Source organism: Eleginops maclovinus, chromosome 15 (assembly GCF_036324505.1).
Source record: "Eleginops maclovinus isolate JMC-PN-2008 ecotype Puerto Natales chromosome 15, JC_Emac_rtc_rv5, whole genome shotgun sequence".
NCBI classification, from domain to species: domain Eukaryota; kingdom Metazoa; phylum Chordata; class Actinopteri; order Perciformes; family Eleginopidae; genus Eleginops; species Eleginops maclovinus.
The window spans coordinates 22243387-22264987 of NC_086363.1; the positions used below are offsets into that span (position 1 = coordinate 22243387).

General features: G+C 42.7%; 1 protein-coding gene across 1 annotated transcript in view; it reads right to left on the reverse strand.

The window, feature by feature from the left end:
* enah (ENAH actin regulator) overlaps window positions 1-12922 on the reverse strand; it is a 115985-nt gene extending 103063 nt beyond the window's left edge. Inside the window, exon 1 of the mRNA XM_063902510.1 lies at window positions 12554-12922. Coding sequence (XP_063758580.1) covers window positions 12554-12558 — 5 coding nt within the window. The 5' untranslated portion in view covers window positions 12559-12922. The remainder of the gene's footprint in view (window positions 1-12553) is intronic.
* Between the last annotated feature and the right edge of the window lie 8679 nt (window positions 12923-21601).

Sequence of the window (21601 nt, forward strand, 5' to 3'; positions counted from 1 at the left end):
GGGATGTGCAGACCTGTTTGGTTTTCCGAAATGTGATGGTTCGTTTACTGGGCTGACTGGGAAGGGGCACAGAAACAGAGAATGAGATGGCGAGATGGTCCGAAATAGCCAGGTCATCACACTGGAGATGACAGGGGGTGATTCCAGTGGAGCACACAAGGTCAAGGGTGTGCCCCTTGGTGTGTGTTGGAACATGCACATGTTGCGCAATACTAAAACAGTCCAATAGTGACAAAAAGTCAGAGGCAAAGGGGCAGTTAGCCGAGTCCACATGAATGTTAAAGTCACCCATTAAAATAGTAGATGGGTACATGGGGCAGATGGTGGCAAGCAACCCGGAGAGCTCTGACAAGAAGTGGGTGGAGGCTTTAGGCGGCCGGTAGATAAGCAGCACTTGGAGCTGTGTAGCGCCTGCCAATGCAAAATGGAGACTTTCGAAGGAAGTGGAGCTGACTGGAAATTCTTTGACCAGTATATTAGATCGATGAATAACAGCTAGCCCACCACCACGGCCAAGGCTACGGGCCTTATGAAGATACACATAGTCTGGGGGAGTGGCTTGGTTAAGAGTTACGAAGTCCTGCTGGCTCTGCCATGTCTCTGTCAGACATAGGAAGTCCAGCTTTTTATCCAGAATAACTTCATAAATTAGTGGGGCTTTGTTATTTAGTGAGCGAGTGTTTAATAACATAAATGTGGCAGCCCTATTCATGGAGGCAGCAGCAGGGGTCACAGTGCAATTGATGGGGAGCAGAGGACACCGGTTGACAGCAAGTGGGCGTGGTTTGTTATGATGACGTTGCAGCAGAGAAGCGGTGCACCTAACTGAGGGGACAGCAAGAGTATTATCCATGTAAACAAACTTGTGCCTGGCAGCCCTATGCACGTAGCGGGGGCGACGAAGTAGGCAGAGAGATCTGATGACCTCAAGACAGTTCGGAGAAGAGAGAGTGCTGAGTTTTAGAAGTTCAGCCGCAGAGTAGAGAGTCATGGCAGCGAGACAGCGCATCCTAGCTATCCAGCTAAGAGCACCAGAAAGTGTTAGCCTGCTAGCGCGGCGGCTAACTACGAACAGAAAAACTTCAGCAAGACTATTATGGAGGAGGCAGTCCGGGTGAACCAGGTCAGTTGCAGCACTGTTGATCTGTGTCAAGCAGGGTATCCGTAACACGAACACTCTCGTTGGTGGTAGTCCACAGATCGTCTTGAAATGAATGAAAAGTATACGCAGATTACACAGGCTGACGAGAATGTAGCGACGCGAGATTGATGCCTACTAGTAAGCAGATCAACTCGTAAACAACAGCGATTTGCAAATCCCTGTAGCAGCAACCTGTAGACCCGCGATTCAGAGGTAGGAATCCAAGTTTGGAGTCTGATAATTTTAGCGAGTTGGAGAACTTTGGAGAACTGAGAAGCGGCGACATTCACGCCAGCGTCCTCTCAGCCGCCATTGAGGACGGGCTTGGCTATTGCGATGGTGTCAGGTCCACCAGAACAACCTGCAGGCTCCATGGCTGGCACCAGCCCACAGGTAAGAAGTATTAACTTTTTTCCAATGCTCTTAGAAGTTATGTAAGCATGAAAATAATATTATAGCGACATACATAGTAGGAAGGCAGGCCTTTTGAGGTGGGGAATTAATGTGACGGGATTCTCAGATATTAATGTTTGTGCTGCTGCAGCCACAGATAAATTACGGTCGCCACTCTGTCAAAGACAGATTGAGAAACATGTGAGCTGGACGCTATCAACAAAAGGGAAATTCACTTGCACTGACTTAATAGCGTAAACTAGTAGCCTCAATGCTACGGTTATTTTCCCGCCACATTCATTCCCCACCTCAAAAGGCCTGCCTTCCTTTTATGTATGTCGCTATAATATCATTTTCATGCTGATTTGATTTGAATCTGAAAACGTAAAATCTGCAAATGAAAACAATAAGGATTCAAATATCAAAATATGTATTAAAATGAATTATGAAAATAAATATTTTATTCAAAACAATTCAACCTAAAAAAATATTTTAAATACTTATTTTCAAATTTCAGGATAAAAACTTTAACTTTCAAATAAATTATATTTTTTTGAATGATCAAAAGTTATGACCCTGATATAGCTCCATAGATATATATATATAGGCACACAGTATATAGCACATTATAAGTATTGCACAACAGGGCTGTTATAGTCTTTGTTGTTATGTGTGTGTGGGGGGTCTACCAGGGGCCATGCTGGTTGTGAGGTCTGACCCCTGCAGGAAGGACCTGCAGTATCTCACCGTGAGACACCGAAGTTGCAGTAGCCTGTCCCTGAAGGAGCTGCACAGTGCAGACAGGGTGCCCTGGGGCCGGGGGACAAGTTGTCCAGCATGGAGGACAGCTTGGCTGCCATTCTCCTGTACCCCACCTCCTCCACAGTGTCCAGTGGGGGGTCCCCTGCACCCCAAAAGACCTCAGTGTCCTCAGCAGGTACAGTCTGCTCTGTCCCTTCTTGTAGAGAGCAGCAGAATGATCAGTCCAGTCCAGTTTATTGTTCAGATGAACACCCAGGTACTTGTAAGATCTCACAATCTCAATGTCTGCTCCCTGGATGTTCACTGGTGTGGGGGGAGTGTCGGCAACGTCTGAAATCCACCACCAGCTCCTTGGTCTTCCCTGAGTTGAGCTGGAAGGTGGTTCTGGTCTCTGGTTGCTCTGGCACCAGAGTCTTGCTTCAGTTCCCTGTACTCCCAGTCGTCCTCGTTAGAGACGAGTCATCAGAGAACTTCTGAAGGTGGCAGGTAGCAGTGTTGCGGGTGAAAACTGCAGTGTTACGATGTATTTAACATATACTCCCTAGAGGGTGAAGAGAAATGGTGCCAGCGTTGTCCCCTGGAGGGCACCTGGAGATATGAAACCATGGCCATGCCAGTTTCGTCCATTCTTTAAATTTCACATTACGACAGAGCTGTTATCAAGGAAATCTTTTAACCAAGTGTTTTCCTCAGGCTGACCTCATTAATACTTCTTCCACATAAACAGATCGAAACATCCCCTCAACTTTAACATTCATCTGTGGCGTTAACCTGCAGCAAAAAGTATTTCAGCAGTTGTCAAAGCTTGTTTCTGTGACACTTCACAGCCCCCTTCACCATGAAGAGGCTCCAGATAAGCTGACATCAGCACTATGTGCCGCCTGACGCAAGGCAGGAAAACCAATGTAAATTGTTTTATATACAGTGTCATCCTCATGCCTCGGGAATGTCCTGGGGCCAGGTATTTTTGATAATAAAACTCAACATAAAACTCGCAGCCATGTGAGCTTCTGCCCTGCCCAGCCATGAAGGAAGTATTGTGCTCAGACCAATTTGGGAGGATTAGCAATAAGAATAATAAAGGTAATAGGAGGGTCACACAGACATCAGTAACCTTTGGTCAACTGCTGAATGAGGAGTGCCAATATCTCAGCCTTCAGTCAGCTGTAAATGAAAATCCATGGACTTCTGAGGGCTTTAACTGCACATGGTGTGTGCTACACAAGCCACTTGTGAACTTGTGTCTTCAAGTCATCTGGTGAGATATTAAAAAGGAAGAAAACTCCAGCAGTGTGTGCTGAATAGCCAATCGAAGTACTTTCCATTCTGGGACAAGGACACATCATGAAACAAACAAAGCCATTGTTAACTGGAGCTTGGCCTGTAGAGAGGTTCCAGCAGCTGGATTCAATTAGGGGCTTTTTTAAAGGGGGTAAATCCCATCCACCCTGCATGTTTGACTTCAAATACACATACACACAAACGGTAGATCTGGGACTAAAGAAGACCAATTATGCTCATTTTAAGGTCCATATTTGTATTTTGTGTTTCTACTGTGACATGTTTACACTGTAAGCTTTAATGTTCAAAAATGTTTTATTGTTCTCGTACTGCCTGTGCTGCAGCACCTCTTTTCCTCCTCTGTCTGAAACCAGAGCCCAGTCTCCTCTGATTGGTTAACTGGCTGGCTCTGTTGTGATTGGTTAACCACTTAGGCTAAAGCCCCAGAAGCTACACTGTTTTTTTTCCAAACATAACAAATCTACAGATAACATTAGCGATTGCAGGCACAGCGGCACCGAAGGTATTATCAACTCAGATAACTGGCAAGCCAGCTAAAGCTGAAAGCAATCGTAAAATTATTGCTTTTAAAAATAAACACACCTTGACACTTGAACACGTTTCAGCGTGTTGTGAACCAAAACCGACTCCCTATTTCTACACAATTAAAAGCTAATGTTGGTGGGCAAAGATTGGCCCAACAAAGTGGGAACTACCTGATCTTTCATCAGGAACTGCTGTGAATATCTGACTGGAACTGTGTGTGGTTTAGAAAGCTGTCGCGAGGACGACTGGTAAAAATGTATTTCAGCCCTTGAACTCTTTGGTCTCCGTACAAAGGTCCAAACAAAGTTTCAGTTCCCATAACAGAAAACAGGTATACAAACTCAGCCTCTGCTCATGTCTGGATCTGGCTGTGTTAAGAGCATTAGCCAATAGAAAAAATGTAACATAGTGAGGTCAAAACAAAGGAGTCCAATCGAGGCGATTCAGGTTTCATTTTGGGATTTTAGCCTTTGCTGAAAACACTACATGAAAGAGAAAACCCCAAAAGGCATAATCGATCTTCATTAAATCTTTTTGTGGTCAAAGGCTTTCATAGACATTTTGACATTTGAACTTTGTGTGCATGAAGCAGAACATTGTTCACAGCCCAAAGAACTGATGTGTTGTGTTTGCAAGGCAGCTACCTAGTTTATTGAGATTACGTCTTTTACTAGTTCATGTTCTTGTTCATGCATGTTTTTCTTATTTTCATTACTTCCTACACTTATTAGAACCTCCATACAGAGAGAAGTGCAACACTGTTTACACGCATGCCCAGCTAATTGACTAACCCTGCAGCAGAGGTAGCTGTAAAGCTTGGGGTGAACAGAAGGCAATGAAGAGGAAATATAAACTTTTAATCCCTGTGATCATCACTGTCCAGCGGTGGCTCAGTCAGTAGGGGCTTGGACTGGGAATCGTAGGGTCGCCGGTTCAAGTCCCCAAACAGACTTGAAATATGGAAAGTGGACTGCTACTTGGAGAGGTCCCAGTTCACCTCCTAGGCCCTGCTGTGGTGCCCTTGAGCAAGGCACCGGACACCTCCAATCCCCCCTCCCCATTGCTCCCCGGCCGCTGCACAGTAGCTGCCCACTGCTCCTAGTACTAGGATGGGTTAAATGCAGAGGACTAATTTCGCTGCATGTATGTGACAAATAAAGAGGGTTTCATCCTCTGATTCTATTCTATCATGGGGAATTGAATAAAGTCTTTAGGGAATAAGATGGACGAGCTGGGCGCAACTAAAGACCAAGTGTGAATACCTTGAGTGCAGCAGCACGCACACACCCCGGACCAGGCGGACATATACGGTATATGGAGTGGTAAAGAGTAGGGAGGAATTGAAATGTATGTCAGTAAACAGTGTTGTAATCCCGGACAGGTGAATCTGAAGAAACGTTTCTGTAGCCAGGACGTTTAACTGCTAGAGGGTGTTTTAAAATGCCTTTGTGGTTGCTTTGTGTACATTTGTTCATCAGCAGATGCAGAGCTTGTGTTTGGGTAGATTCAATCGACATGGCAAAACTTCAAACTCTACATCCCAATGCTTTGTTGCCATTGCTGGTGACTTTAGTAATCATGTCACTCTGGACAAAACATTAACTTCATTCATTCAGTATTTCAAATGCCCCACTAAAGACATTCAAACTCTGGACCTCCCACATGCAAATAATATAGATGCATACAGGAACATTGCCCACCCCCCTTTTGCAGATCTGATCACAACCTCCTCCTAATGACACCTAGTATTTCCCTCTTGTTCATGCCTGAATCCTCAAAAACTGTGAATATTGCCCCTTTTCCACCAAACTAGTTCCACTTCCAGCTCCGTCCTTGTACTCTTCTTCTCTTTTTAGCTCCAGTGGTGTTTCCACCGCCCAGAGATCGACGGGTGCTGCCGTCATGCCATCACCATTTACATTGCTGATTTTCTCCCCAACGCCGCTCACAACAACAATGGGTGACTGCGTCGGGGCAATGCTCGTGTTGCTTTTAATCATACGAAGCCAGATTAAATTAAAGAAGTACTTCTCCAACCTTACACTTCTCTTGGGAGTGCCTTGTTTCATTGTTCATTAATGTGGTTCAGCAGCATTTATACCGCTTAATGCCGTGCCGCTCGTCCCCGGCGTTAAGTATCCTGTAAGCCACCGGCATCGGCCGCTGGAAAGTAGTAGCAGCGAGCTGTGTAGTCCATGTGTTGATTCCATCCGATAGCTGCTATAAAACAAAACAACAGGAAAACGTCTGCCTGCTTTTCACAATGATCACTAACAGTGAACGGATGGTCATTCAAGTAAGGTAAGAATAAACAGCATCACAGTGAGCCTGGTTAGTGTTGCCTGACCTTATATAATTGTGTTTTCGCGTTTTATAAGTGTGTGGTCGCGTTCGAGTCACTTTGCTCAGCGATACTGCTTCTTACAACTTTTATTCGCTGTAGCCTACTCGCCATGAACTGTTATTGCTCAGGTTAATCTTGCCCCCCTCCGACGTTAGCGTGACGTACTGGTTCTTGGTTCTTGCCGGGCAGACGAGTAGGGCCAGCTAAGAACCGTCTTAATCAGGCTCTAGCCCGGAACCGGTTCGGTAGAAAAGGGGCATTCAGGAGGCTAATAATGATGCTCTACAGGACCACTTGAGACCACTGACTGGGATGTGCTTTCCGTGCCACATGGTGAGGACATCAACACCATGCAGCCTGCATCACTGAGTACATCAAATCTATGAACACACCATCTTTGTGGTCTTGGCCCACCTTAGACCGCAGGTGAAATCCTTGCTGGACCTTCAGCAATTTCAAGGTTTCAAGGTTTTATTGGTCATATGCACAGCATTATACAAGCAATGAAAATCTTATGTCCCATGCTCCTCCAACAACTCAACATACCGTATTTTCCGGACTATAGGGCGCACTGGATTATAAGGCGCACTGTCAATGAATGGTCTATTTTCGAAATGTTTTCATATATAAGGCGCACCGGACTATAAGGCGCATTAAGCAAAATGTTGTTACCTCCAGCGTTGTTATGCTCTATACCGTAGTGAAGAGCAGCTGGGTATGTGACACTCTGAGGAAAGAGGAGGGGGAAACAGCGGAGCTGGAGTAATCCTTTTTTATTGTCTTCGCCGACAACGCAGCCAACCTGGCAACAACTTCACTTTCCCAAAACTACTTCTTCCGCACACACACGCCCACCCCGCATGTGGCTCTCCTACACACTCCTTTTCTAAATGCCGTAAAACGGATACATATTATATAATTATTAATTATATAACAGAAACAAAACAGTCAGATAAGTCAGTAATAAGTTCAGTTATAACACGTAAAATACGTATCATTGATTCATTAATGTTGAATTCTCTCCCAGCTGCTCTATTCCCATGTTCTACTGCGTGACTGATAGCCTCGAGTTTGAAGTCCGGTGCCATTTGGTGCAACTCCGCGACGCTCCTGACTACGGTAGCCGTAATGCTGCAAGCGGTGCGGCTTTGTAGTTTACCAAAGTCGTACTAAAACATTTTGACAGAGCGCCGTGAGAGCTGTGTACCACACAAAATCACTTCGAGGTCAGTAAGCACAACCAGCATTACCGTAATCCATATATAAGGCGCACTGGATTATAAAACGCACTGTTGTTTTTTGAGAAAATGTAAGGCTTTTAAGTGCGCCTTATAGTCCGGAAAATACGGTACATGGTGCAAATAAGATAAATAAAAAAGAGAGAAGAATATTTACAATAACAACAATAAAGATTTGAGGATGTGAAATATATACATATGTGGAATACATTGAAAGTATTTAAATAAGGGCTGTCAATCGATTAAAAAAAATTAACTAATTAATCGCACAAATTTATGGATAGATTAATCGCGATTAATCGCGATTAAACTATCCATAAATTAATTGCATTGTTCTATTTAAGACTGAAGCTTATAATGAATATTTATTTATGCAGAATCATCAAATTAATGTAGAATAAACACAGAGAAAGTATATTTAAATTCAAAGACCATTTTAATGGCTTAAAGTGCACACATGCAAAGTGCAAATACAAAAAATAAGTCGAAAAAAATAAGAACGTTGAACATTGAACATTTTTCACTCCAAAAAGATAATTTACTTAGTCCTTCTTTACTTTCAGCCAGTTACTGAGGCAGACCAGTTTGTTTACGTTCTCAGGGGACAAAGAAGCTCGCTTCTTTTGTATAATGTGGCCTGAGAGTGAGAACAACTTCTCACAAGGCACTGTGGTTGCAGGGGTTGAGAGGTACTTGTGTGCAGTGGGTGCCAGCCTGGCATGTGCTCCCTCTCTCTTTGACCACCATTGTAGTGGACACCCTTCTATGTCCATTTTTGGCTCTGCTTTGTAGTGATCCAGACAATGCTCTATGGACTCCTCCTCGTCATCTGTATCTGAATCAGAAGAACACAGCAACATGGACATCCTCCGCCTCTTCTTTGGTGACGGCTCCTCTGTTGTCTCAGCAGCTGGTTGTTGGGCTGGTGTCTCTCTCATCATCAGGTCACGTACTGAAGCCCACACCTCACTCTTTTCATCTTTTGGAAGGCACTTAAGGTCTTTAAACCTAGGGTCAAGGGCAGTAGTGATCTTCAGCCATTTGAGGTTGGTGCTATCCTTCCGTTGAGCTAGGTCTGTGGTAAAGGCCTTTTTGAACCTCAGAACATAAACTGGATCATCGTCTGAGGGCTCCATAACTCTGAACAAGTGGCGTAAGGCTGGCAAGACCACTGAACAGGAGACATACTGCTCTCCCCCCAGCAGTTCAGTCACATATCTGCAATGGAAAGCACAAGGTGTTAAACATTTGATTAAATCTTTATTAACAACACAGAGAACCAACACACACACACAGGTGAAAGAGAGGGAGAGACAGAGAACAACAACATACACACACACAGGAGATGGAGAGAGAGAGAACAGCACACACACAGGTGAAAGCCAGAGGGAGAGAGAAAACAACATACACACACGAGATGGAGAGAGAGAGAGAAAACGGTACACATATACTGTACACAGGAGATAGGGAGAAAGAAAGAGAGGGAGGAGAAACCAGAAATAAATAACATACCTGCAAGGTTCCAGTAGTTCCTCCAGCTTTTGCAGTTTGGCAAGCTCCTGGTCAGTCAACATGGCAACCTTGCTCTTTTGCTGCGCCAGGGTAGTGGTCAGTGGAGATTTGTTTCTCTGCATCCTCTTTACCATCTCCAGTGTAGAATTCCATCTTGTTGCAACATCCTGAGCAAGTGATTCTTGCTTGAGTCCGTGTGCAACCTGCTGTTCGTTTAATTCCTGAGCGTTAGATGGACTATGCTTAAAGTGCCCGACAATCTTGCGACATTTGGCCAGAACACTTTAAAATCAACTGTCTGTAAGTGAGACTGTGACGGTTCTTTGCAGAGAGTGGGCCATGCAAGGCAGGTGTTCAAATGGAAGTAGACTCGCGGCAGCTACCATGTTACGAGCGCTGTCAGTGCAGAGTGTGGTCAACTTTTCCTTGATTTCCCATTAGTTTGCAACATCCAGAAAATGGTTAGCACATGCCTCGGCATAATGTCGCTCCTCGGTTTTACTCACAGTAAGTGCAAATTACTGCAGAGTCCAGTCTTGATCAATGAAATGCGCCGTGACGCCCAAATAATTAACGTTGTTGACAGACGTCCAGTGGTCACCTGTTACAGCGATGTGCTTTGCTTGCTCAAGCATGTTCGTCCGCTTTGCCCTCTCATCCTCATACAACGTGTGTATTCTTGATACGATGGTTCCTCTCGAGGGTAGATTATAAGAGGTATCTCCCGATGCAACACGAATTACTTCTCTCAGTCCATCATCCTCTACTGTGCTAACTGGGCGGCAGTTTTTAACTATCCAAGTAACCAAGGAATTGGTTAACTTTTCACTTACAGGTTTCGTTATTCGCCCACGAGTGCCACACTCCTGTAGTGTAGACTGGCGCGGTCCCGTGGAGGTAATTTCAGTAGGGTGCTTTGCTTTGAAATGATACGCTAAAGACGTGTTACTTCTGTGGTAACTAAATTCGGCTTTGCAAACTGTGCAAATTCCTTTTGCTTTGTCCAACGAGCCGTCGGGCAACTTTTTAAAATGAAACGTTCCCCCTAATAGTCCTTCCTTAGCCATCTTTCCGTCAAAGACACTCCTCTAGTTAGGATAAATGTTTGCCGTATTGCCCGCGCACGTGACCAAAGGTTATGGGTCAGCCGCCACCGGAGGTAAACAAAACCACGTTAATTGCGTTAAAAAAAATTAATGCATTAAATGTTTAAAATTAATCGCCAAAATTAACGCGTTAACTTTGACAGCACTAATTTAAATACTTTACACTGTTGAATGAGGAGGTATGGAAAGATGCATCCATTACGTATAACAGATGTATATGGCAGATATGTATAATATATATATATATGTATGTGTGTACTATAAACCTAGTCTAGCCTAGTATCTTCACCTGGGGTGGACGATGCCATCCTCTATTGCGGCATGTTCACTTGTACCTGAATGGATCGGGTTGCACTGTGAGAATCAAATGTTTGGATTTCAGCAGTGCATTCAATACGATCCAGCCACGGCCACTGAGGGACAAGCTGCGGGATATGAGGACAGACGTGTCCACCATCTCCTGGATAAACAGCTAGCTGACGAACAGCCTGCAGATTGTTAGACTGGGCAGTGCTCTGAATGATATGGAGGTTGGTTTCCCTGTTCACCTTATACACCACAGACTTTCAGTACAACTCAATCATGTCACATGCAGAAGTTTTCTGATGATTCTGCAGTGGTATAAGGCAGGGATTTTCAACCAGTTTGAGAGATTGTGAGGTGTTCCGTTGTCAATTGTCCACTTTCACATAATCGGCCCAAAATAAATTATTTAGTTGCTGCAAATAATTTGCTATTGTTGAAGTATTGAAATGCTCTTCCATGCCTGTGGTTGGCAGTAGGTAGTGCATGAATGACCTTGTTAATTTAATAAAAGTCAAAAAGCAATTAATACATTTTTATTTTCTTTTTTAAACACTAGTATAAGAGATGGACAGGTGAAGGAGTACAGAGGACGGAACCTTCAGAAAGGAAGCGGATGGCTCAACAGCCCATTTGCATTCTGGGAGAAGATGACAAAATTCTGGAGAATTACACGTACCTGGGAGTGCACAGGGACAACACTGAACTCATGGACCAATAGTGACACAGTGTAAGATAAGGGGATGAGCTGACTATTTCCTGAGGAAGCTGAGATACTTCAAATTGTGCAGCAAGCTCTTGGAGATCTTCTCTCATTCTGTCTTGGCCAGTGCTCTGTTCTTTTATGTGCTTTGTTAGGAGGATCGGAGCCAGTGACACCAGCAGACTTAATAGACTCATTATGAAGGCTGGCTCTGTCATCGGCTGCAAACCAAACCCCTTCATTTCTAAGCAATAACCATGTACACCTCCCCCTAGTAGAGAACTCCCGGCTTCATAGTTTATTTATTTTATTTTTTATCAAGATTTGACTCTATTTTTTTCCGTACAATAGCCCTGAACTATCCCGACAACCCAAACTCATTGCACATACATTTTATTTTAAACTGCAACTACTTTGCAATCTTTTTAATGTATATTATAGGATCCCTGATCTAGGTTATTAAGTTAAATGTGTAATGTGTTTTTAGCATGCTACTGTGATGAAAAAGTTTCCCAATTTTAATTTAATAATGTATCTGTCCAGCACAATCAAGCCTAAGCAACAAATTCTGCCTCATTAGCAACCTCAGCAGATTTTTACATCAAATTTCTCATGAGAGGACCAGTCAACACAAACTAACAAAAAAGGGTCTCGTGAACATGGTCCCTGACATGGCATGGTGGCTCCTAGCAATGTTCCACAATAACGTTACAGAGGATTTAGAAAGAAACAACAAAATTGGATTATGGTGTGTGTGTGTGTGTGTGTGTGTGTGTGTGTGTGTGTGTGTGTGTGTGTGTGTGTGTGTGTGTTTAACTGTCCCAATGTGTCATCAGATAAATGCTAACCCATCACCAGTGCTGAGATAATCCCTGTTATGCAGTGTGGGAGCAGCAGCAGCGCCATTCCAACCCCATACACGTCCACAGCGTAGCGTCCAACAATCTTGCAATACAGCTGACATTGAGCCTGTAATAGGGCTATCATGCAAGTAGTCAGTGCAGCCTGTCCGTCTCTGTCTGTCTGTCTGTCTCGATCTCTCTCCCTGTTTGTCTCCTTGTGTGTTTGTGTCTCTCTTTGTCTGTCTCTGTCTGTCTGTGTGTGTCTCTCCCGCCTGTCTGTCTGTCATCACAGCAACATGTTCAGCTGAGATATCCTCACTGAGATCTCCCCATCTTTTCTAAATATATAATTTGACATTTTAGACCATTGGCAGCTTCTCACCTCATGATCAAAGTGTTGTCCGGCCAAATGTTGTCACACCGTGTGTTCCTTTCGGGTGACTGGTAGTTCCACTAAAGTTCCCTTCCTCGGTAGGCGACAGATGAACGGGGCTCCGCCGGCGGCAATACAGGCTCCCAGTTTGCAGGCAATCCAGTAAAAGTAGGAAACAAGAACAAAAAAAAAATCCGAGACTCTAAAAGAAACCTTCGAATCCTACATAATCCAGAGCATTGCGTATCCTCTGGTGGTAAATAGTCCGTGGGCAGAGAGCAAAGAATCGCAGCGTTCCTCGGCTCTCTCTGGAACACTCGTGTCGGTGTGATGCGGCGCTGTGCCGCGCTGTTCCGCGCTGCTGCCGCTCCCGTCTGCTTCCTGCAACACGTCCTGCGTTTATGGCCACACTGAAAGCTCCTTCTCCGAAGTTCCAGGGCCACACTACTGACCCAATAATGTCTACTGTATCACTACTACATCCTTTATTAAAGAACACAGTGGCATTTGCCTAGTTAAATCAAGTGTGTGATTGCATATGCGTACTGATAACGGAGTGAACACATTATTACCATCACTGAATGGGAAACTATTTTGACAGCACCACCAGAAATTGAATTCCCTGTGAAACCCTTTTTTTTTTTTTTACATGTCATTGTATGGCTCTTGGTTAAAACTCACTGCCCTTTTATTTGATAGATAGGCTAAGGATAACATTGTCTCAGCTGTCCGTCCACTAAAATGAACATCTGCATTTTTGGTTTACATAAAATACTCTTTTGTTGTTTCTTTCATAAGCGCTGAACTTTTCAGTGCTTCATTTCCCACAGTACCTGAAGGCAGCAATTGACGCAATTTGTGGGACGTAGCACGTACAGGTTGCCCCTGACAACCGAGTCTGCTCCACTTTTGTATGTGTCTGTGATGTTCAACTGTGACCAAAGTAAATGAAAATATTACAAAATATGCAAATATACACATTGGATGGCTACAGTAAATCAGAATACATTTCAAATGATGCCATGCACACTGCAGTTCATTTACATAATATGAAGTGTCATGAAGCTTCCAGTAGTTTGCAGTTAACTCTAAATATGCTGAACAAGTTGCCACTACGCTCTCGTCAATGCTGCAAAATGCTAAATAGCTCTCCGTGTCTTACTTCAATTTAAATAAACATGTATGTAACTAATAAGCAAGACAAACTGTGCACCCACAGCTTGATGTGTTAATTAGGTAAAGTATTTATATTTATATATTATATTATGTTGGATACAGATCATTTTAAAGATATTCCAAAAATATGTTGAAAACTAAAATACATTATTTTTAAATGTAAACCTATTTGTAAACGTATTTATTATTTATATAAACATTTTTGTACGCCTTTATTCTCTCACATCTTCACTAACCTTCTGGTCCGAACAAAGTACAAGAGTGCTGAGACCAGTTAAGATTCTTTTTAAGCAAGCCTTAAGAATGTTCGATAATAAATCATTATCAGATTTTAATCAAACTAAGGATGATGTAATGATTCAAATCTTATTCTATTTTCAAGAGTTCAACTGGTATTTAAAACCATTAACAATGCTTCTACACTGCCACTGAGAAGCTTTTTCCAGCTCTGCTGAGCTGATTGGGACTACGTAAAGATCTGCCCTAAACGCAGATTTAACCCTATGAGGTTTAGAATTTGAGATTTTAATTGAAATATAGTTGTACTTCTTTTATAGACCTATACTTCAATCTTTTTTTTAATTGTTTGTGTGATAGAGAATATGCAGTGTTTTTTAGTGTTTGTGGATTGGTATCAATTAGGTTTTAATTGGTAGCTATTAGCTCAAATCTGGCATAAACCATCACTTCTGTGAAATGAATGTATCTTTATGCTCGTTCCTTGTATAATCGTCCTCCTTCAGAATGTAATCTGCATCATCATGATGACATCAGCACAGTAAGCATGTGTCCCTGTGTGTGTGTGTGTGTGTGTGTGCGTGCGTGCGTGCGTGCGTGCGTGTGTATTTGTCATCATTACTTTAATGGCACAGCAGCAACTTTATTCATAAGAACCAGAAGAGTCACACCAAAGTCAAACATTAACAGTACTATTTCCTTATTTAGCTTGGGTGGTTTCTATTCTCCATCCTCTGGTTATATTATTTATATGAGTACAATGAAGAATCATCATGACAATGTTGAACAGGAGAACGAGTGAATAGCACATTCACAATACATATCAGGATCTGAAGCTTCAGTTCTCTGTTCATGCAATGTCCTAAGCCTTCCATAAAAATAAAAATATCTCATCTCTGCCATCTAGTGTAACACCCATGAAATGCAGCATTACTCCCCAAGCAAGGGCTAGAACCTGAGTATTGTACTTAAAGGTCCCCTATTGTGCTTTTCCGGTTATAACCTGTCCTTTCATGTGTTATGCCTTTTCTGCATGTAAACAGTCTGCAAAGTCTCAAACCCTCAAACACCCTGTAGCAAGTAAAACTCTAAAGCAGAAAAGACGTGTCTAAGCTGCCCTCCCACGCCTCGTTGTAGATTTTTATTTTTCCATTTTTTTCTTCCGGGGGCTATTGATGTCACTAAATCTAAAATAAATTGAGACCAATCTGCAAGTTGGCACACCCATAGGTATAGACCAGTGGTCTCCAACCTTTTTAAGCCCAAGATCCCTGACCTCCACCTTGGTTAGAGGCAAGATCTACCTATTTAAGCGTTGAAAGAAAAAGACAGCCCAGATTGAACTTCCAACTTGACGCCTTTTATTCAGGCTAATTGTATTTGAATTACGTGAAATGCTTTGGTCCAACGTTCAAATTTATGCAACAAAGAAAACACTGTAACTAGCATATCAAACTGGCCATAGCTTCACATAAACACATCAACTTCAATTCTAACACATCAACTTCAATTCTAAGTTATTCAACTTAATTACAACACAAAAAGAAAAGGAATGTGGAATTTGTGGAATTTTCCACATATGAGGACAGTATTTTGTTTATGTTAGACAAGCAGATCATATCAAGTGTTATGCTTATTCACCGAAGCTTCAAGTCACATTAATATCAGCATTTTAGAAAATGGAATTGTAATGCTAATGTGGCATACAGAGCCATCAGCGGGTTGATATACCTACATTATTATTAATTACATGTTTAACATGATTTGCATTTAGTACAGCTCATGTTCAGAGTGTGGTGAAAATTGTCTGTGTGTTTTCTGATAAGGGATGGTTGGTTTATTGTTTGAAAAATGTAGTGTTATCTAGCAGTATGCAGTGTCTAACTCCGACCAGCGGAGTTCGCTACACTGTGTTCGGGGACAAGGGAAGTCTCGCGTGAATACGAAAACACACACTTGAGTGAAGTTACTGTGTGTGTGTGTGTGTGTGTGTGTGTGTGTGTGTGTGTGTGTGTGTGTGTGTGTGTGTGTGTGTGTGTGTGTGTGTGTGTGTGTGTGCAGGGACGGATTATGAGTCCGTGGGCCCCTGGGCCCAGACGACGAGACAAGGCCCCCCCCAACACACAAACGCCGCATCGGCACACAACCCAACTCTGCACTCACGCACAAATCAGCAGCATTACAAAGGTTGCGCTAAAAATACATTTTAATTCATGAAACATCACTTTTGAACAAATCACTCACACGGAAGTTATGATCTGAAACGTAGGCTATATGTTTGTGTGAAGCAGGCTAAAAATGATTAAATAGGCTATCATTAAACGCATCTCTTCCGGACTTTGCGCTGCGCAAATTCATTGACAATGTCAGTAAAGTCCAATGACTTGGTCAGCTCACTCTCGATGGCCATCAGAGAAAGCCAGGAGAGACGTTCTTGTTTCATCTTCGTCCTTAATTAATTTTTTATCCGACCCATGAGAGAGAATGATCGCTCACCTTCGCAGTTGGTTACAGGCAGTGTGAGGAATAACCGAAGCGCAACATACACGTTCGGAAACATAGACTCAAGGGCATAATCCAAAATTAGTCTGAGCAGTCCTGTTTGGCTTGTGTCATCCCCAGCCTTGATGAATGACCTCAGTTGGATTAGTTCATCGCCTAAACATTCATCCATATCAGATGGGTAGGCAGATGCCAGAACACTAGCCTTCTGCACCACTGAGACATCCGATTCAATCTTTTCGAAGAAAAGCGCACTGAACAAGTCATACAAGTCCCTGTATGCCTCCAGACGGTGTCTGAGGCTCTGTGTGAGTGTGTCAATGGCAACATTGAATGTCTCTATTTGAAATGTGCGTTTTCCCCCAAGCTCAATGCCCTCTTCTGCTGTTTCGTCAGCAAAGGCCTTGCGTCTCTTTCGACGACAAATGTCATTCTTGTACACCTGGCTGACACCAGGCACACTCAATGCGGCCCTCTCAAATTTGTTAAAAAGATCCCTCTGTGCAGTAACGCAATAGTAGTTAGTAGTAGTGATTCCAGCGCTCTGACAGCACACTCAAGTGAGACATCGCTGCGCTGCAAAATAGCGCTAGTTGCATGGAATCGTGACAATATTGTATCCCAAAACGTGGCCATGAACGCAATCTCCAATGTCTCCAACTGCTTACAGAGTGAACGTGCTTCTGAACGTGTCTCCCTTTTTTCATCCATATCTGTGGAAAAAAGCTTTACCCTTTCGTGCAACTGCTGGTAATTTTGCCACAATGCCTTTGTTGACTCCGCTCGGCAGCTCCAGCATGTGCTAGAGAGGGATTTCAAAGTAAGCTCTATGCGAGCGTTAGAATCTCCGAATACTTTGCCCCAGCGATGCCTGGAGGCAGCGGCGAATTTGTACAGAGACTGCAAAAAATCTAAATAATTGCCAACCGCATCGCTACAGCCCTCAATACTGTTCACTCTGACCAGGTTTAAAGAATGGGCTGCACATGGGACATAGTGAATCATTGGATTCTTTTTTTTTAAGTTAGGCTTGCAATCCGTTATATTTTCCACTCATATTTCTCGCATTATCATACGACTGTCCACGACAGTTTGCAAGATCTAGACCAAGTTGATGCACCATTGAGATAACACAATCAGCTAAACTTTCTCCTCTGTGACTATTGATGGGCTCAAATCCAACAAAGCGCTCCATCATGCAGCCTGTTTCACTCACAAATCTAAAAATGAACGTAAGCTGGTCTACGTGGGATAAATCAGGTGTCGAGTCAAATATTACAGAGAAATACTTGGCATCACGTAATTCCTTCATAAAAGTTTGCCTTGTTTTCTGTCCCATGAGTTCTATGAACTCGTCACAGAATGTTGAGGATAAATACGAGACGCTGCCACGGCCCTTCTGCCCAAACTTTCTGATGTGCTCTGCCAAGAACGATTCAAACTGCGATAACAATTCTAAATGGCCCAAGTAATTCCCATTGTGGGGTGAGCCTAGTAACTCATCTTGTCACCTAAATGCAAGTCCTCTCTCCCCCAAGAACTTGATAATGGAGACAACTCTCCACCTTTCTCCAATACTGCCTCTCCCCCTCTATCTGCTTCATCAGTCTGCTGTAAACGGTAGCTGCTGTTGTCCGACGATGCAGGGCGTTTATACAGGCCAGATGTTCCGCACTTCTCTCATGTTCGCCAATCCGCTCTGGATGTTTCCAGTCTGAATAACCAGCAACGAATGAACGTGATTTGGACGAAAACAATTTGCATGCAAAACAGTATATATTTCCTGTGGACCGAGAATATGTGATCCACTCTCTATCGACAACTTGGCCATTTGGCAACATGTATTTGAGCTGGTCTTTTGTTAGAACACAAATCTTGTCACCTATTCCACTGTCTCTTGCAGAGGCAGGATAACTTGCACTCCAGTTTTGGAACACTTTGACCCCTCTGTCAATAAGAGCTGCTTTAGCCCTGTCACTTTGAGTTTCCCCCCAGCAAGCTGGGTCATTAACAGTCTCAAACCATGATGACACCCCTTGCTGCGCTCTCCCATTAAGAGATGGTAACTGGCACTCTTCTACAATGCTAGCAGAGGCAATCTGCCTTTGGTCCCCCTCCAAATCTACTGTCATGTTCTCCTCCTCCTTCCCTGCTTCAGCTGCATAACACTGCTGCTGTCGCTGCTACTGTTGCTACCTGGCTGTCTCTCCTCACCATGTCCTCCTGTTATCCCTCCATATGTGTCCTCATTGTCCTCATCCTCCCCCACTTCTGTTGACATAACATCACTGCTGCTGCTGCTAATGCTCACTGGCTGTCTGTCGTCTTCATTACATTTAGCTGTTGTCACTCCATGTCTCTCCTCACCGTGTTCATCTGTTGCTGTCTCTCCATATGTCTGCTCATTATCCTCCCCATTGTCCTCATTGTCCTCCTCCTCCCTCACTTCTGTTGGCATAACATCACTGCTGCTGCTGCTGCTAACCGGCTGTCTGTCATCTTCATCACATCTAGCTGTTGTCCCCCTTGTAGAATTATTTTAAAAATTTAAAATTCTAGGAACTTGATTTAAAATCTCAGCTTCTCTCAAATCTTTCTGTTTTTTTAACTTGCGTTTAGCTGCTCCACTTAATACCAGCCGCTCCATCTTGCATTGACTACTAACTACATTCAGTAAGCTAACAGACTAGCTGTCTCCTAGACCACAAGGCTTATATTTTCTTATTATATCTATTATATATCTAGGCTTATATATAATATTTACAACATAAAATGTTTTGGTTGTCAAATTAGGAATCTCACAGATTCTCCCAGCCGACCACTAGCTACATTTGCTTTTTGTCAGGCAACACTAGGCTAATATAATAATCATATTAGTAATAATAATAATAATAATAATAATAATAATAATAATAATAATAATAATAATAATAATAATAATAATATGAAGAAGAGAGTAAGATCAGTGTTATTTGACTAATATCTGAGATGAATAACAACCCGTGGTGGTAAATGATTGAGGGGCCCTACATCAGGGGCCCATACGTCTGGCCTGTATGCTAGCCCTGCACCATCGGACAACAGCAGCTACCGTGGACAGCTGACTAATGAAGCAGATAGAGGGGGACATGTGACATTTAATACCCCACGTTATTTGATTGAGAGGCCCATTTCAGATATCAGGGGTGAATAACATAACCTGTGGTTCAGCGGCCCTATATGACATATCCTACCCCATGCTACCTGATTGAGGGGCCTTTTTCCGATATCAGGGATGAAAAACACACACAACCTATGGTTCAGGGCCCGTGGCATATGATGGAGGGGCCCTATTAAGACATATGACATATCATACCCCATGCTATTTGATTGCAAGGCCCCTTTCAGATACCAGGGATGACTAACATAACCTGTGGTTTCAGGGCCCTATATGACATATCCTACCCCATGCTACCTGATTGAGGGGCCTTTTCCGATATCAGGGATGAAAAACACACACAACCTATGGTTCAGGGCCCGTGGCATATGATGGAGGGGCCCTATTAAGACATATTACATAATATAGCCAGTGTTATATGGCTTTAGGGCCCCAATAAGATATCGGGATGTATAATGTTGTAGAAACAATGTTGAAATGGTAGCGCAGAGGCTTGGGCTTCAGGGCCCCCTTGGCCTGGGCCCGATAGGCCCATGCAGTAATCCATCCTTGCAGACACCAACTATCGCAGCTGTAGCGTACTCAATAACCAAGCCTGTCCAATCTACCGTTGTTAATGAAACGGAATCTGTAACTACATTTTTATTGATCAAGCTTATTTTACAGTCATTGGATCAAGCACACACAAAGTTCAGGAGTCACCACAATGTCCAACCTACCCTTATAACAGAAACATATATGGGCCATTCTACCGAATTGGTTCAAAGTCAGGTTGGGAAAATGTTTGAAATGTATATGTTTTATTCCCAAAACTTTGACTATATATATATTATACCATATCTAAAGTACACATATTTAGTAAAAGAACAGTCCATTTTTATATTTTACTTTCAGACTGTATTGGAATATCTTTCCTCTCCCAAAAATCGTCACTACCGAAACAAAGTAATACACTATAGTAAAACAATATTATTATTTATCTGTTAAGATTGTGTTTACTTCCCTCCTCTAAAGAGTATTTTAACAAATATTTCTTGAAGGTTTTCACAATTAAATTAATGAAAATGAATGTTTTACCAAATTTCAAAGTTCAATTTATACAAGTCATCAAAATCTAAATGCAGTATTTCTTTGTAACATGCGTAATACTGATCATTTTGATTCCAGAGTTGATGATTGATGAAATTGACCATACTTTAAACCAATCAGTATCATAACATTTTAGTTGATAACTGAAATCACTTTATTTTTTACGAAACATCCAGTGTTTCGGTAGTGACAGCACTGTTTCGGCAGTGACGGCACTGTTTCGGTAGTGACTGCACTGTTTCAGTAGTGACCACAGTATTTTGTTTGCAAGGTTGTATCATATTTCCTCAACCTTATTGCTTAATCTTAACTCATAACAGGCCTTAGGTTGGGAATATTACAAACACAAATGTTTTGTGGTCAATAGAATTATTTTATTTTTGAAGACATAACAATTGTTCATCCAGAACCATTTAAAGTACCAACATTACATTATCAAGGGAAAATTATCTGAATGAATTAACTGATCATGAACACACATTTCACACACACACACACACACATGTGTAATTGTAACAGTGAACTATCAGGATGAAACTGGAAGCAAGTGGTCTTCATGTAGCTTCAAGCATTGCTAGTATGTCTGATCCATTCACAAATTTAGTTTTTCACATACTGCAGTGAACACTCTTGGGCTGATCTGGACATGCCTCTGTGTGACGTTTTCTGGTGGAGGGATTAAGGTGACGACCTTGTCCACTGTGTACCAGATCTTGTCCTCTAGTCGCGGCCAAAAAAAGCGTTTTTTTCGCCCAATGTTGTGCATGACTTTGACCTCAAGGGCACCTGCACACAGATAACAGGTGAAATAAAAGGACATTGGGTGAGACATGATAAGTATTGCAATCTTATAAGACTATGAGATAAAAATTGATTCAAAGGGAATGGGTATGTAA